Source organism: Scylla paramamosain, chromosome 5 (genome assembly GCF_035594125.1).
Source record: "Scylla paramamosain isolate STU-SP2022 chromosome 5, ASM3559412v1, whole genome shotgun sequence".
Lineage (NCBI taxonomy): Eukaryota > Metazoa > Arthropoda > Malacostraca > Decapoda > Portunidae > Scylla > Scylla paramamosain.
Genome location: NC_087155.1, coordinates 19,591,682 through 19,606,060, shown reverse-complemented (window position 1 = coordinate 19,606,060; position 14,379 = coordinate 19,591,682). Strand labels below are relative to the sequence as shown.

Sequence of the window (14,379 nt, the reverse complement as noted above, 5' to 3'; positions counted from 1 at the left end):
TCAACTTATGCTGTTTCCTTCATAGTCACATACATTTTCTTTTGCTGATTTTTTTTTTTTTCAGTGCTACACTTAGAGTGAGGGTACCAGCAAGCCCTGCAACATACTCATCTATTCCTTCTCACACTACACCAAACATAATCATTTTTTTTTATTAAATAAAGAAAGCAAACAAAAATATAGATTATCTATTACATTTTGATAAAAAAATGAAAATATAAAGAATTAGTTGGTGATTAGGGCGAAGGAATATGTCATCATGTAGCAATAAATGAAATGAAGTGTCAGTCAGTCTTGGTGCTTACTTAGGCTAGTTCTGACTCACACCAAAATTCAGTTTACACCACAACGTATAAACAGAATTCTGGCATAACTCGAGGATCCCCTGTATATGTGTGTGTGTGTGTGTGTGTGTGTGTGTGTGTGTGTGTGTGTGTGTGTGTGTGTGTGTGTGTGTATGTGTGTATGTGTGTATATATATATATATATATATATATATATATATATATATATATATATATATATATATATATATATATATATATATATATATATATATATATATATATATATATATATATATATATATATATATATTTTTTTTTTTTTTTTTTTTTTTTTTTTTTTTTTGCAAGAAGGGTACTAACCAAGAGCAATGAAAATTTATATAAAAAAAGGCCCACTGCAGCTTACAACTACTTGTTCTTGGAACTGGGTTGGGAATGGTTTGAGATGTATGAAGGGATTCCTGAGACATTTTTATGTCTTATCAAAAAGATGTGTTAAGGACTGGGTTATGAAGGAGCAGGTGTCTATATACTTGTGTATATAATGTGAATGTAAACACAAATATAATGTGAATGCAAACACAAGGAACATATATGTGAGAAACACTGTAAGAATAATATATACAAGCACACTAATTCTTTTGGGCTGCACATCCAACTTTCATACCAAACAGGAATTCCTGCATTCTACTGTTCCTCTGATGTCATACTATCCCACAGGTTTAAGAGATGATCTGTTGTAAAACATTAATAAAGAAAAAAATAATGATAATAAGTCACATATAAAAACCTAGTAATTCACATGCAAAACAATGACATCCACTCACCTCTTTCTGAATTAAGGATAGCTGAAAGTCCAGCTTTCTTGAGTAAAATACCTAGAAGAAATATATATAATCAATTCCATTAAGCTACACATGAATGAAGTTAATCAGTCACAAAACCATTCTTACCCATTGCCTTTGTCTGTAACTTAACTAAATGCATGTATACTGTACTCCAATCCTCACTAATTATCTCCACAGCAGATTGAAAAATAAATGGAAATAAAATATTGAAATTAACACAAATTAACAAAACACCAATTTTGTTGCAAAACTTTAAATAGCAAGCTAATACATCTATATTTCTGTTACCAAGCTCTCCTGAGTCAGCACCACACAAGGTGTATTTATATCATCTACTGCAGTAAGGCAACCAACGTATAAAAATACTTGAAAATAAAAATATCTATTATTAATATAAGCACAATGATCACTGGTGAGGCAGGCCACCTACAACCTTTAAGGGATGTGTTGCCATGAGGGTGAGTTGGGATGCTGCATGTCCTCTACCATGTGTTTAGCAGTGTAAATCCATTATATGCATGTGTTTGAAACCCACCTATACAAAAATATGCTGTTATATGATGTATGGTCAGCTGCAGAGATGAAAAAAAAGCAAGCTTACATAACATATGCAACTTACTCATGCCCCACAGCACCCCTGCACCTCACTGTACCCACAGGCTTGGCATAGAGAGAGAGAGAGAGAGAGAGAGAGAGAGAGAGAGAGAGAGAGAGAGAGAGAGAGAGAGAGAGAGAGAGAGAGAGAGAGAGAGAGAGAGAGAGAGAGAGAGAGAGAGAGAGAGAGAGAGAGAGAGAGAACATCCTAGGTTTTTTTTAATGTTCATTTCCTGTACAGTACAAAATAACACAGGCTTGGTCCAACCAGATCAACCTGTATCAGCATAACCTAAACAAGTGTCTGTTCTTCATTAACAGAAAGTGTCAAAATCTTTCAAGATCTAACTCATTTCGTGACACATAGCCAAAAACGTCTATAAAAACTTTGCTTCTTAATCTTTTCCTCCTTTATTTCAGCCTGCCAGCACTACTACCATCTCATCTATTTCTAAAGCTGAACTCTTTTCTCAAATCTTTGCTAAAACTCTACCTTGATTAATTCAGGGCTTGTTCCTCCCTCTCCTCTACCCTCTGACTACTTCATGCTACCCATTAAAATCCTTCACAGTGATGTTTTGCATGCCCTTGCTGGCCTAAACCCTCAGAAGGCTTATGGACCTGATGGGGTCCCTCCTATTGTTCTCCGAAACTGTGCCTCCGTGCTTGCACCTTGCCTAGTCAAACTCTTTCAGCTCTGTCTGTCATCATCTACCTTTCCTTCTTGCTGGAAGTTTGCCTACATTCAGCCTGTTCCTAAAAAGGGTGACTGTTCTAATCGCTCAAACTACCTCCCTATTGCTTTAATTTCCTGCCTCTCTAAAATTTTGAATCTATCCTTAACAGGAAGATTCTTAAACATCTATCACTTCACAACCTTCTATCTGATAACCAGGATGAGTTCCATCAAGACCACTCTATTGGTGATTTTCTGGCTTCCCTTACTGAGTCTTGGTCAACCTCTTTAAGGGATTTTAGTGAAACTTTAGTTGTTGGCTTAGGTATATCAAAAGCTTTTAATGGAGTATGGCACAGAGCTTTGATTTCCAGACTGCCCTCCTACAGCTTCTATCCTTCTCTGTGTAGCTTCATCTAAAGTTACCTTTCTGACCATTCTATTGCTGCTGTGGTAGATAGTCACTGTTCTTCTAAATCTATTAACAGTATTCAGGGTTCTGTCATGTCACCCACTCTCTTCCTATTATTCATCAATGATCTTCTAAACCAAACTTCTTGTCCTATCCACTCCTACTCTGATGATACCCTGCACTTTTCCATGTTTTTTTGTAGACATCCAATCCTTCAGGAAGTAAACAGTTCTCGCAGGGAACAGACAGAAGGCCTGACTTCTGATCTCTCTAAAATTTCTCATTGGGGCAGAGCAAACTTAGTATTGTCCAATGCCTCAATAACTCAATTCCTCCATATATCAACTCGACACAACCTTCCAGACAAATATCCTCTTTTCTTCGGTGACACTCAACTGTTCTCCTCTTCTCCCTCAACTGTTCTCCTTTGAACATCCTCAGTCTGTCCTTTACTTATAATCTAAACTTCACATCTTATCTCTAGCTAAAACAGCTTTTATGAAGTTAGGTGTTCTGAGTCGTCTCTGCCAATTTTTCTCACCCTCACAGCTGCTAACTCTTTGCAGGGGTCTTATCTGTCTATGTATGGAATATGCTTCACATGTATTTGGGGGAGGGAGGTGGATTCCACTCATACTGCTCTTTCAGACAGGGTGGAATCAAAAGCAACTCCTATCAGCTCCTCTCCTTTAAGTAACTGTCTTCAGCCTCTCTGTCATCACTGCAATATTGCATCTCTTGCTGTCTTCTACCACTATTTTCATGTTAACTGTTCTTCTGAACTTGCTAACTGCATGCCTCCCCTTCTCCTACGACCTCACTGCACAACACTTTCCTCTCTCTCTCACTCTTATTCTGTCCATCTCTCTAATGCAAGAGTTAACCATTATTCTCAATTATTCATCCCTTTCTCTGGTAAACTCTGGAACTCCCTGCCTGCTTTTGTATTACTTCGTTCCTATGATGAACTCTTTCAATAGAGTGGTTTCAAGACACTTATCCTTTAATTTTTGACAACCGCTTTTGACTGTTTGGGAACCAGCATCTCAGTGGGCCTTTTTCTTTTTTTATTATATTTTTGTTGCTCTTGGCCAGTGCCCCTCCTATATGGAAAAACACTTCAAACCTTTTATTTCATTCTACATTATTTTTTAATTGCTTATTTAAACTGATTTACTTATGAAGAATATGAAGAATAAATAAAAGTAGCCCTCCCAAAAAAAGATAAATAAAACACCCCCCCAAAAAAAACCAGTGGATTGGGTTTTTCTTAAACCTGAGCTTTTTTCAAACTTGTGTATCCATACTGTACTGTACAATTCAGGCTATTGGCAAAGGGAGAGTTAAAAAGATTCTGTTCATGTAATGGTGGCAACAATATTTCTGATAAGATAAAAAAATTAAATAAACAAAAGTTTCAGTGCAGCCTTGCCACACTGGAATCTCACCAGCCAGTCATCAGTCCAGATATTGTCCTGGGCAATGTAACCACAGCAAGTGTTGATAGAAAATCCAAACTGTTCCACATAGCTAGAAGAGCCTCTGCCCACAGTGCCTCCCACTTTTGTGTCTCTTGCTGCAAGATTGTGGAGGTGTAGCCTGGAACAATGCAAGATACTTTCTTAATAATGCCATATATGGATATCATATATTCTATATTTCATCTAAACATTGGTACTTTATTACTGTTCAATTCTGTACATAACATAGTGAAGGACTGAAGTAAGACAGGCTGGTTCACATTTTGGAGGAAAAAAAAATAAATAAAATAAAATAAATTCTTGATAATCTTTATAAGCAGTAAAACTTCAGATGTACAGAAAAATAAAACTGGATAAAACTACATAACACAATAAACTTTTTTGCTCCATACACAATTTTCAGTTCAAAACACCAATTTTTACCATAATTTAACATAATTAAAAATATGCAATCCTGCACTAGTGAAATACAAAGTGTAAGTTTGCACACCAACTAAACTTGATCACTAGGGAGCTTTACTTCAGCAACACCCTATGTGCAACAAGGATGGGGGAAGTCAGCACCAGTACAGGGCTCAGTGTTATCAGGGTATGACATTATGGTGAAAAATCTAAATAAAATTTATGGGAGTGAGCTTTAATATATCAGAAACATGACTAAGTTCATGCACATTATTTCTATCACCAAAAGTCCCTAAGAGCTTTCAGTTCCCACTAGTCAGTGAGGGTGTGCTATCTGATGAAACACGTGTGCTCCAGATGGTCAGTGACACCAGCTCTACACCATTGCCAAATAGTAGGTGCAACCACCTAGTGATAACACATGCCACAGATTCTGATCCAATGATTGAAAATCAAAGTACTTCATGTGTCATGGTGCAAATATTTTTATCCCACTTTTAGCTCCCTCAAACCACCTTACATTAAGACACCCCTCTGTCCTCATTTTATTTTGTGACTAATGGTATTTCAACACACTTTGAAACAATGGCTAATGAGTCATACCATGTGAAAAAAAGTGAACTGAATAAAAATGGGATAAAAATGTTGACAACCTTGCACAAAAATTCAGTCTAAAATTTTGTTAGTAAAATGTTGGAAAATGAGTTCCTGCAAGGAAAATAGCATCTCACCTGCTGGTGTGTGTTTCAACAATGTGTGACACAGACAGATCTGTGACAAGAATGATTTGCTAATCACCTAAGAAAGTTTCACAAGATGAACATTTCTACCTATGATCCACAGCAGAGCTTCCACCATTACTACTAATTAATTTACCTCTACTACTTTTGTACCACTGGTCTATAGAAGAGTTCTCAATATTTTTGATACCATTGTTACTAATGTACCTGTGGTCCACAGAAGAGCAACCATCACTGCTCATGTTTAAGTATTATTATTATTACTTAAGTATTATTATTACTATTATTACTTTGGTGCATCATAGCCATCAGCCATCCACTTGCTATTGTTCTATGGCACACTAATCAATGCTAGAGTTGTCACCCAAACCTAACATTCTTATCACATATTACAACATACTATCTTTTAAAAAGGAACACTAAAATACTATGTATTTTTATATATATATATATATATTTTTTTTTATAATCATTCATGAGTATCACATTCAAGTCATTAGTAAAGCAGGTACAAAGCAGTAGTCTGAAAAATAATACATGAAACATCTGAGCAGTTTATGTTCTATGATTCCTCACTTCTTGGGACAGTAATCACAATGACTGTGGCATCCCTATTAATAAAACCACTAAAGGTAATAATTCTATGTCTATGATAACACTGATCACCAACATAAATGACAATGTACTATCCCTTAATAACATTGATCATCAATATAAATGACAGTGTACTATCATAATTTCCCATGATTATAACTTGTTCACCTAAAAACTAACAGGTGGCATGACAGTGTCACCATTCACCATAGTCTTATCCACCATCATGGCAGTCCTTATTGCTCTTTCTTCCTCTTCTTCTTCTTCTTCTTCTTCTTCTTTTTTTTTTTTTTTTAGCGAAGACACACCAGACAAGGGAAGAAAAGAAGAAAAATAAAAAAGAGGTGCCAGTCCCCAGAGCATTAGAGAGGTGGACAGAATAACGGTGAGAGAAAGAAGAAAGTCTTGTGCAGTTAGGCCACAGGAGGAGCTTTAATTTCCTGCCTCTCTAAAATTTTGAATCTATCCTCAACAGGAAGATTCTTAAACATCTATCACTTCACAACCTTCTATCTGGGTTCTGTCAAAGCTGCTCTACTGATGATCATTTGGCTTTCCTTTCTGAGTCTTGGTCATCCTCATTTAGGGATTTTAGTGAAACTTTTGCTGTTGCCTTAGACATATCAAATGGTTTTGATGGAGTCTAGCACAAAGCTTTGATTTTCAAACTACCCTCCTACGGCTTCTATCCTTTTCTCTGTCACTTCATCTCAAATTTCCTTTCTGACCACTCTAGTGCTGCTGTGATAGACAGTCACTGTTCTCTTCCTAAATCTATTAACAGTGGTGTTCCTCAGGGTTCTGTTCTATTACCTACTCTCTTCCTATTGTTCATAAATGACTTTCTAATCCAAACTCTTTGTCCTATCCACTCCTACACTAATGATACCACCCTGCATTTTTTCCACATCTTTTCATAAGACTTCCAACCCTTCAGGAAGTAAACAGTTCATGCAGGGAAGCCACAGAATGCCTGGCTTCTGATCTCTCTAAAATTTCTGACTGGGGCAGAGCAAACTTAGTATTATTGTTCAATGCCTCAAAACTCAACTCTTCCATCTATCAACTTGGCAGAACCATTGAGACAACTATCTCCTCTTCTTCAATGACACTCAACTGTCCTCCTCTTCTGCACTTCACATCCTCAGTCTGTTCTTTACTTATAATCTGAATTGGAAACTTCACATCTCATCTCTAGCTAAAACAGCTTCTATGAGTCATCTCCACCAGTTTTTCTCCCCACCTCTTCCCCTAGCTGCTAACTCTGTACATGGACCTTATCTGTCCATGTATGAAGTATGCTTCACCTGTATGGAGGAGGTTCCACTCATACTGCTCTTTTAGACATGGTGGAATCAAAAGCTTTTCATCTGATCAACTCCTCTCCTCTAACTGACTGTCTTCAGCCTCTCTCCTCTCTCATCACCACAATGTTGCATTTCTTGCTATCTTCTACCGCTATTTTCATGCCAACTGCTCTTCTGATCTTACTAACTGCATGCCTCCCATCCTCCTGCAGCCTCACTGCACAAGACTTTCTTCTTTCTCTCACCCCTATTCTGTCCACCTCTCTAATGCAAGAGTTAAACAGTATTTTCAGTCATTCATCCCTTTCTTTGGTAAACTCTGGAACTCCCTGCCTGTTTCTGTATTTCCACCTTCCTATGACTTGAATCCCTTCAAGAGGGAGGCTGGCATCTCAGTGGGCCTTTATATATATATATATATATATATATATATATATATATATATATATATATATATATATATATATATATATATATATATATATATATATATATATATATTTTTATTTTATTTTTTTTTTTTTTCATTTTTTTTTTTTTTGCTATTGACTGTTGCTCCCCTATATATATAAAAAAAAAATTCAAACCTTTTTGTTTCACTCTAGATTACTTTCTAATTGCTTATTTAAACTGATTTACATATAAATATGAGGAACAAACAAATAATATAAATAAAACCCCAAAAATCAATAAACCCCACCAAAAAAGTGGGTTAGGTTTTTTATTTTTTTTATCCAGGTTTTTCCAGCTTTGCCTTACAATGGTAAAGCTCCTGTACAGCTTACACAAATACAAGTAAGGGTGTTCCATTCACAGAGCTATACTAAGTACAGTGGAATTAAAAGACTTCTATGTCATCAACTCCCCTCCTTAATTAAGGAGACCAATAGAATTATTTTCCATCTTTGTTATTTATGAACCAAATTGCACTAAATTTTTATGAGCTATAAAGTTCCTTTAGAAGTTATTTGTACAATTTGGAGCAATAGTTTTTCTTTTTTAATGAAAATACAAAAAATTGAGATTTAAATTTTTGCATATTTTGACAATATTTTTTTCTTGGAATTTCTTGAAAAAACTAGTCACAAGATACTCTGATGGTTTTCCAAGAAAATTATATGACAATTTTCTTTTTTTGGTTTCATTGTCAAAAAAAAAAATCTAAAATTTTGCTTCAACCTGTTATTTCTCTTATGCAAAAAAAAAAAAAAAAAAAAAAAAAAAAAACTAAACGCTCAATCAAAATTGTCACACTTTTTTTTTTTTTTAGGTATCTTAATTCCCTTTCTAATGACACCAGAATCTTCAAATTGGAAAATAAATAGCAGAGAAATATATCTCAATAGCACAGTAAGTTAGTTTTGAGATACAGGACTTTAAAGTTTAAAGGGATGCTCACACACTTTTCATCCATATATAGCTACATAATACAGTAAAACCCACGAATTAATCCGTTCTGAGATTTTTTTTCATTGAAATTAATGTATATACAATTAATCTGTTTCAGCCTCAGAAATATGGTATGTTTACATATTTATGTTTTTTTTCTGATGAAGAATATAGAATGAAATGAAATTTAAATACTTATCCTTAAATAGAGACAAATAGCTCTAAATTAAATAAACCAGTATACTTTGTTGTTTACAGTTGCTGACACAGGTGGATGGTGAGGGAGGAGAGGAAGAGGAGGAAGCTATTGAATTTTGGGTAAAAGGCTACTGCTTGCCTCCTCCTTTCTCTGCTCCATACACCTTAGAGAGAGAGAGAGAGAGAGAGAGAGAGAGAGAGAGAGAGAGAGAGAGAGAGAGAGAGAGAGAGAGAGAGAGAGAGAGAGAGAGAGAGAGAGAGAGAGAGAGATAGAGAGAGAGAGAAAGAGCCACCAGTTGTCAAAGTCACTGGCTGATATACACAACTACACCATCTCTCTCTCTCTCTCTTGTTGCATCATCAGCCATAGTCGAAGTCACTAGCTGTCACACAGCCACAATCTCTCTCTGTCTCTCTTGTTGCATCGTCAGCCATTGTCGAGGTCTCTGGCTGTCACACAGCCACAATCTCTCTCTCTCTCTCTCTCTCTCTCTCTCTCTCTCTCTCTCTCTCTGCATATGGCAAATTTTCATCTTTAGCAGCTCACCCTCCCCCATATGTGTTCATTACTGGTAATGTACTGTAACCTATAATAACTGAAAGAATGATCCAGGTTCTTTAGGCCAAAAGAATGTGTTGGTGATGACATCTGGCAACTTTGAAAACTCTCCATTAGTTTGATTAGGTTAGGCAACTTTGAAAACTCTCCACTAGTTTGATTAGGTTAGGCAATGTCAGAAACACAAATGCTATTCTCATGTTTGGCAAAATTTTTCTTCTTTACTTCAATAATAATACACTTAGGCTTCTTACTGCTAATATAACTAACACTTATTCTTTCTTAGATGGCATAATGGGGGCTAAAAATAACACAAAAAAAGGGGGAAAAATTAATGTTTTTGATCACAGCACTCTCACGAACCATGTTTACACCAAGCACACCAACACACAACTGAGCACAAGGTTCCATGGACTGTGGGTAATAAGCGTTCATACCCCAAAGCATTGTTCATGAACCAAGCTAAAATTTATTCATAAAGCTAGTTCATGAACAAATTTGTTCGTGATGTGGTACATTCATGAACCAAGGTTCTGTACTAGAATTTTTAGGTGCCAAGTATTATAATGTATTTGAGTTGAAGATGATTTTAAGCCATAATTGCAATTGCATTAGATTCATAGATGACTTGTTTTGTTGGTATCTGGAATCTATTAGATGGAACATTGCACACTTAATTTTTACAATGAGAGCATGCCGCACTGATGCATGTGGCCCAATGATTGGTGGTGATTGTCAAGCTGGGGACTTTTTTACATTTTGTTTTGGGACAACATATGTTGTCCACCAGTGTCAGAAGCTACTTCATTGAAACTAAAACATTATCCCAAGTGAATGAGATTTCTTCATCGCTCTTGAAAATTTTTGACCTCTTCCCTATGAGAGTCTCTTGCTTATGGAGACAATGATGATAAAGGCACTGGCTATACTTGTACAGCAGCAGACATAGCAGAAGTAGTAGTCAAGGCAACAGAGGTAGAAACATCACTTGTATGTGGAGTGGGAGAAGTGGGAGGTGAAGTGACAGGAAGGACAGACTACAACACGGGAGTGTCGGCTGACATGCCGTGAGGCTACATGCTTATCCTCACGCTGTTCTCTGCTCTCAGCTAATATCCAGCGTGCTTTTGCCAGTACCTCACTGCTTTGGGTTAGGTAAGACTTTCTCTTATCCATCATGGTGAAAAGAGCAAAAAGCAGGGAAGTGAGTGAACACTAAGTGGGTGTAGAAGATGGTGAAAGAGAGAGCATTGCTAACTCCCTCCCTCTCATAAGCGTGTACAACACACACTGAGGCTCTTCCTCATCACACTGTGAGAGAAAACTTTCATACACTACCATTAAGAAAACTGTTCCTCGTAAATTTTCTTATTTTTTTTAATGAATATTTTTCTACAACCATCTCCCACCTAGAATGACCTTGACCGAGTAACTAACTGAGCAACTGAGTGTGAGTGGGAGGCATTTAAATGGATATTTCAACACGTGTGCATTGTGAAGTATTAGGCCTGATGATGCCACGAAATGATTTTTGCATCTCTATATTTTTTGGATTTTCAACTCAAGAGTCCCCTTAAACCAACTATCCCCAATCTTGCACAGCTTGTGTTGCATCTCTTGTCATCTCCTACCATTGTTTCCATGATTGCTGCTCATACTGCAAGCACCTCCTCTCCTATGGCTTTGCTGCATAAGACTTCCTTACCATCTTATTCTATCTACCTTTTTAATACTAGAGTCAACCAGTATCTTTACTTATTCATTTCTTTAAATGGTAAACTCTGCTTACTTTTGTTTTCCCTTTCCTACTATGATTCAAACTGCTTCAAGAGAAGAGTACTCAATATCTTTTGGACTTCAATCAGCCTATTTTAAATGTTTTCTTCTACTGGACTTTTTGGAAGAGCAGTTAAACACGCCCCCTGTTCTCTCCCATTTTTTGGTGGCCTCTGCCAGCTTCTTTCATGCATCAAATAATGCCTATTTATATGCACTGAAGTGATATTCATCTTATGGCTTTACATCTCAACAGTACTTTTGATACCAATTAAGTGCACAATCTAAGATTATCATGTTTTGTATATAAAAGTAATTATACAAAAAAATTAGCTTGGACTCAAAATTTAGGAAAGCAAATGGATGAATTTCCAGCAGTAAAATGACATTTCTGACCTACAGGGGTTTCTGCCTGCTGACTTCAGAAAGGTCAGCTAACAGGAGAATGAGGAGAAAGACAGCCTTTACACACACAACTCTCACCTGGCTAATTGAGTCCCAAGCTGACCTGACTTCTGCTTAAGTCCCTGCATGTTGAGGTACTCCATTACCAACACTGCTCCACCTGTGGGATTGTCCAAGGCCAGGTAAGGCATAGGAACACGCACTGTGCCAGTGGCCTGAATTGCCTTCAAGCCTTCATACTCTCCATCAAACATCTCCCGTGCCTGTAACAAGGAGTCATCATCACCAATGTTTTCAATGGCAGGTTTTATATTCTTATAGGTTTCCGTTTCTTACACAATTATGTAAGATAAATTTGTCCCAAATTTCTCAATTCCTCTTCCATAACTTTGTTAAGTCTACTTCCATTCTACTTTGGACTTCAGTAAACATACTGAACACATTTCATCCAATCATCCTCACAAGTTCCTTCAACATGTTTTTTTTTCTTTATGTAAGAGGAACACTGGCCAAGGGCAACAAAAATCCAATAAAAAAATGCCCACTGAAATGCCAGTCCCATAAAAGGGTCAAAGCAGTAGTCAAAAATTGATGAATAAGTGTCTTGAAACCTCCCTCTTGAAGGAATTAAAGTCATAGGAAGGTGGAAATACAGAAGTAGGCAGGGAGTTCCAGAGTTTACCAGAGAAAGGGATGAATGATTGAGAATACTTGTTAGAGAGGTGGACATAATAGGGGTGAGAGAAAGAAGAGTCTTGTGCAGCGAGGCTGTGAGAGGAGGGGAGGCATGCAGTTAGCAAGATCAGAAGAGCAGTTAGCATGAAAATAGTGATAGAAGACAGCTAGGGATGCAACACTGCAGCGGTGAGAGAGAGGCTGAAGACAGTCAGTTACAGGAGAGGAGTTCATGAGACGAAAAGCTTTTGATTCCACCCCGTCTAGAAGAGCAGTGTGAGTGGAAACCCACCAGACATGTGAAGCATACTCCATAAGATAAGGCCCTTGTACAGAGTTAGCAGCTGGGGGGGGGTGAGAAAAACTGGCAGAGATGTCTCAGAACACCTAACTTCATAGAAGCTGTTTTAGCTAGAGATGAGATGTGAGGTTTCCAGTTCAGATTATAAGTAAAGGACAGACCGAGGATGTTCAGTGTAGAAGAGGGGGACAGTTGAGTGTCATTGAAGAAGAGGGGATAGTTGTCTGGAAGGTTGTGTCAAGTTGATAGATGGAGGAATTGAGTTTTTGAGGCATTGAACAATACCAAGTTTGCTCTGCCCCAATCAAAAATTTTAGAAAGATCAGATGTCAAGCGTTTTGTGGTTTCCCTGCATGAAATGTTTACTTCCTGAAGGGTTGGACATCTATGAAAAGACGTGAAAAAGTGCAGGGTGGTATCATCAGTGTAGGAGTGGATAGGACAAGAAGTTTGGTTTAGAAGATCATTAATGAATAATAAGAAGAGAGTGGGTGACAGGACAGAACCCTGAGAAACACCACTGTTAATAGATTCAGGAGAAGAACAGTGACCGTCTACCACAGCAGCAATAGAACAGTCAGAAAGGAAACTTGAGATGAAGTTACAGAGAGAAGGATAGAAGCCGTAGGAGGGTAGTTTGGAAATCAAAGCTTTGTACCAGACTCTATCAAAAGCTTTTGATATGTCCAAGGCAACAGCAAAAGTTTCACCAAAATCTCTAAAAGATTTTAGACTCAGTAAGAAAAGCCAGATCACCAGTAGAGCGGCCTTGATGGAACCCATACTGGCGATCAGATAGAAGGTTGTGAAGTGATAGATGTTTAAGAATCTTCCTGTTGGGATGGATTCAAAAAATTTAGATAGGCAGGAAATTAAAGCAATAGGACGGTAGTTTGGGGGGATTAGAACAGTCACCCTTTTTAGGAATAGGCTGAATGTAGGCAAACTTCCAGCAAGAAGGAAAGGTAGATGTTGACAGACAGAGCTGAAAGAGTTTGACTAGGCAAGGTGCAAGCAAGGAGGCACAGTTTCGGAGAACAATAGGAGGGACCCCATCAGGTCCATAAGCCTTCTGAGGGTTTAGGCCAGCAAGGGCATGGAAAACATCATTGCGAAGAATTTTAATAGGTAGCATGAAGTAGTCAGAGGGTGGAGGAGAGAGGAACAAACCCAGAATCGTCCAAGGTAGACTTTTTAGCAAAGGTTTGAGCAAAGAGTTCAGCTTTAGAAATAGATGTGATAGCAGTGGTGCCATCTGGTTGAAATATAGGAGGGAAAGAAGAAGAAGCAAAGTTATTGGAGATATTTTTGGCTAGATGCCAGAAATCACAAGGGGAGTTAGATCTTGAAAGGTTTTGACACTTTCTGTTAATGAAGGAGTTTTTGGCTAGTTGGAGAATAGACTTGACATGGTTCCGGGCAGAAATATAAAGTGCATGAGATTCTGGTGATGGAAGGCTGAAATACCTTTTGTGGGCCACCTCTCTATCATGTATAGCATGAGAACAAGCTGTGTTAAACCAAGGTTTAGAAGGTTTAGGTTGAGAAAAAGAGTGAGGAATGTACACCTCAATGCCAGACACTATCACCTCTGTTATGCGCTCAGCACACAAAGACGGGTCTCTGACACGGAAGCAGTAATCATTCCAAGGAAAATCAGCAAAATACTTCCCAGGTCCCCCCAACTAGCAGAGGCAAAATGCCAGAGGCACCTTCGCTTAGGGGGATCCTGAGG

At 37.6% G+C, this 14,379-nt stretch overlaps 1 protein-coding gene across 7 annotated transcripts in view; it reads right to left on the bottom strand.

Annotated features, from left to right (window-relative positions):
* Nucleotides 1-14,379, bottom strand: part of LOC135100634 (ketosamine-3-kinase-like) — a 60,318-nt gene that overhangs the window by 30,678 nt on the left and 15,261 nt on the right. For 6 of the 7 annotated variants that reach the window (XR_010268847.1, XR_010268849.1, XR_010268845.1 and 3 more), the window contains 3 exons: nucleotides 11,747-11,931; nucleotides 4,266-4,416; nucleotides 1,115-1,165 (listed from right to left, as the gene is read on the bottom strand). Coding sequence is in view for 1 of the 7 variants with exons in the window: in XM_064003705.1 (XP_063859775.1) it covers nucleotides 1,115-1,165; nucleotides 4,266-4,416; nucleotides 11,747-11,931 (387 nt within the window). In the remaining 6 variants the exon portion in view is untranslated. The remainder of the gene's footprint in view (nucleotides 1-1,114; nucleotides 1,166-4,265; nucleotides 4,417-11,746; nucleotides 11,932-14,379) is intronic. The other variant, XR_010268850.1, reaches the window with a different exon arrangement.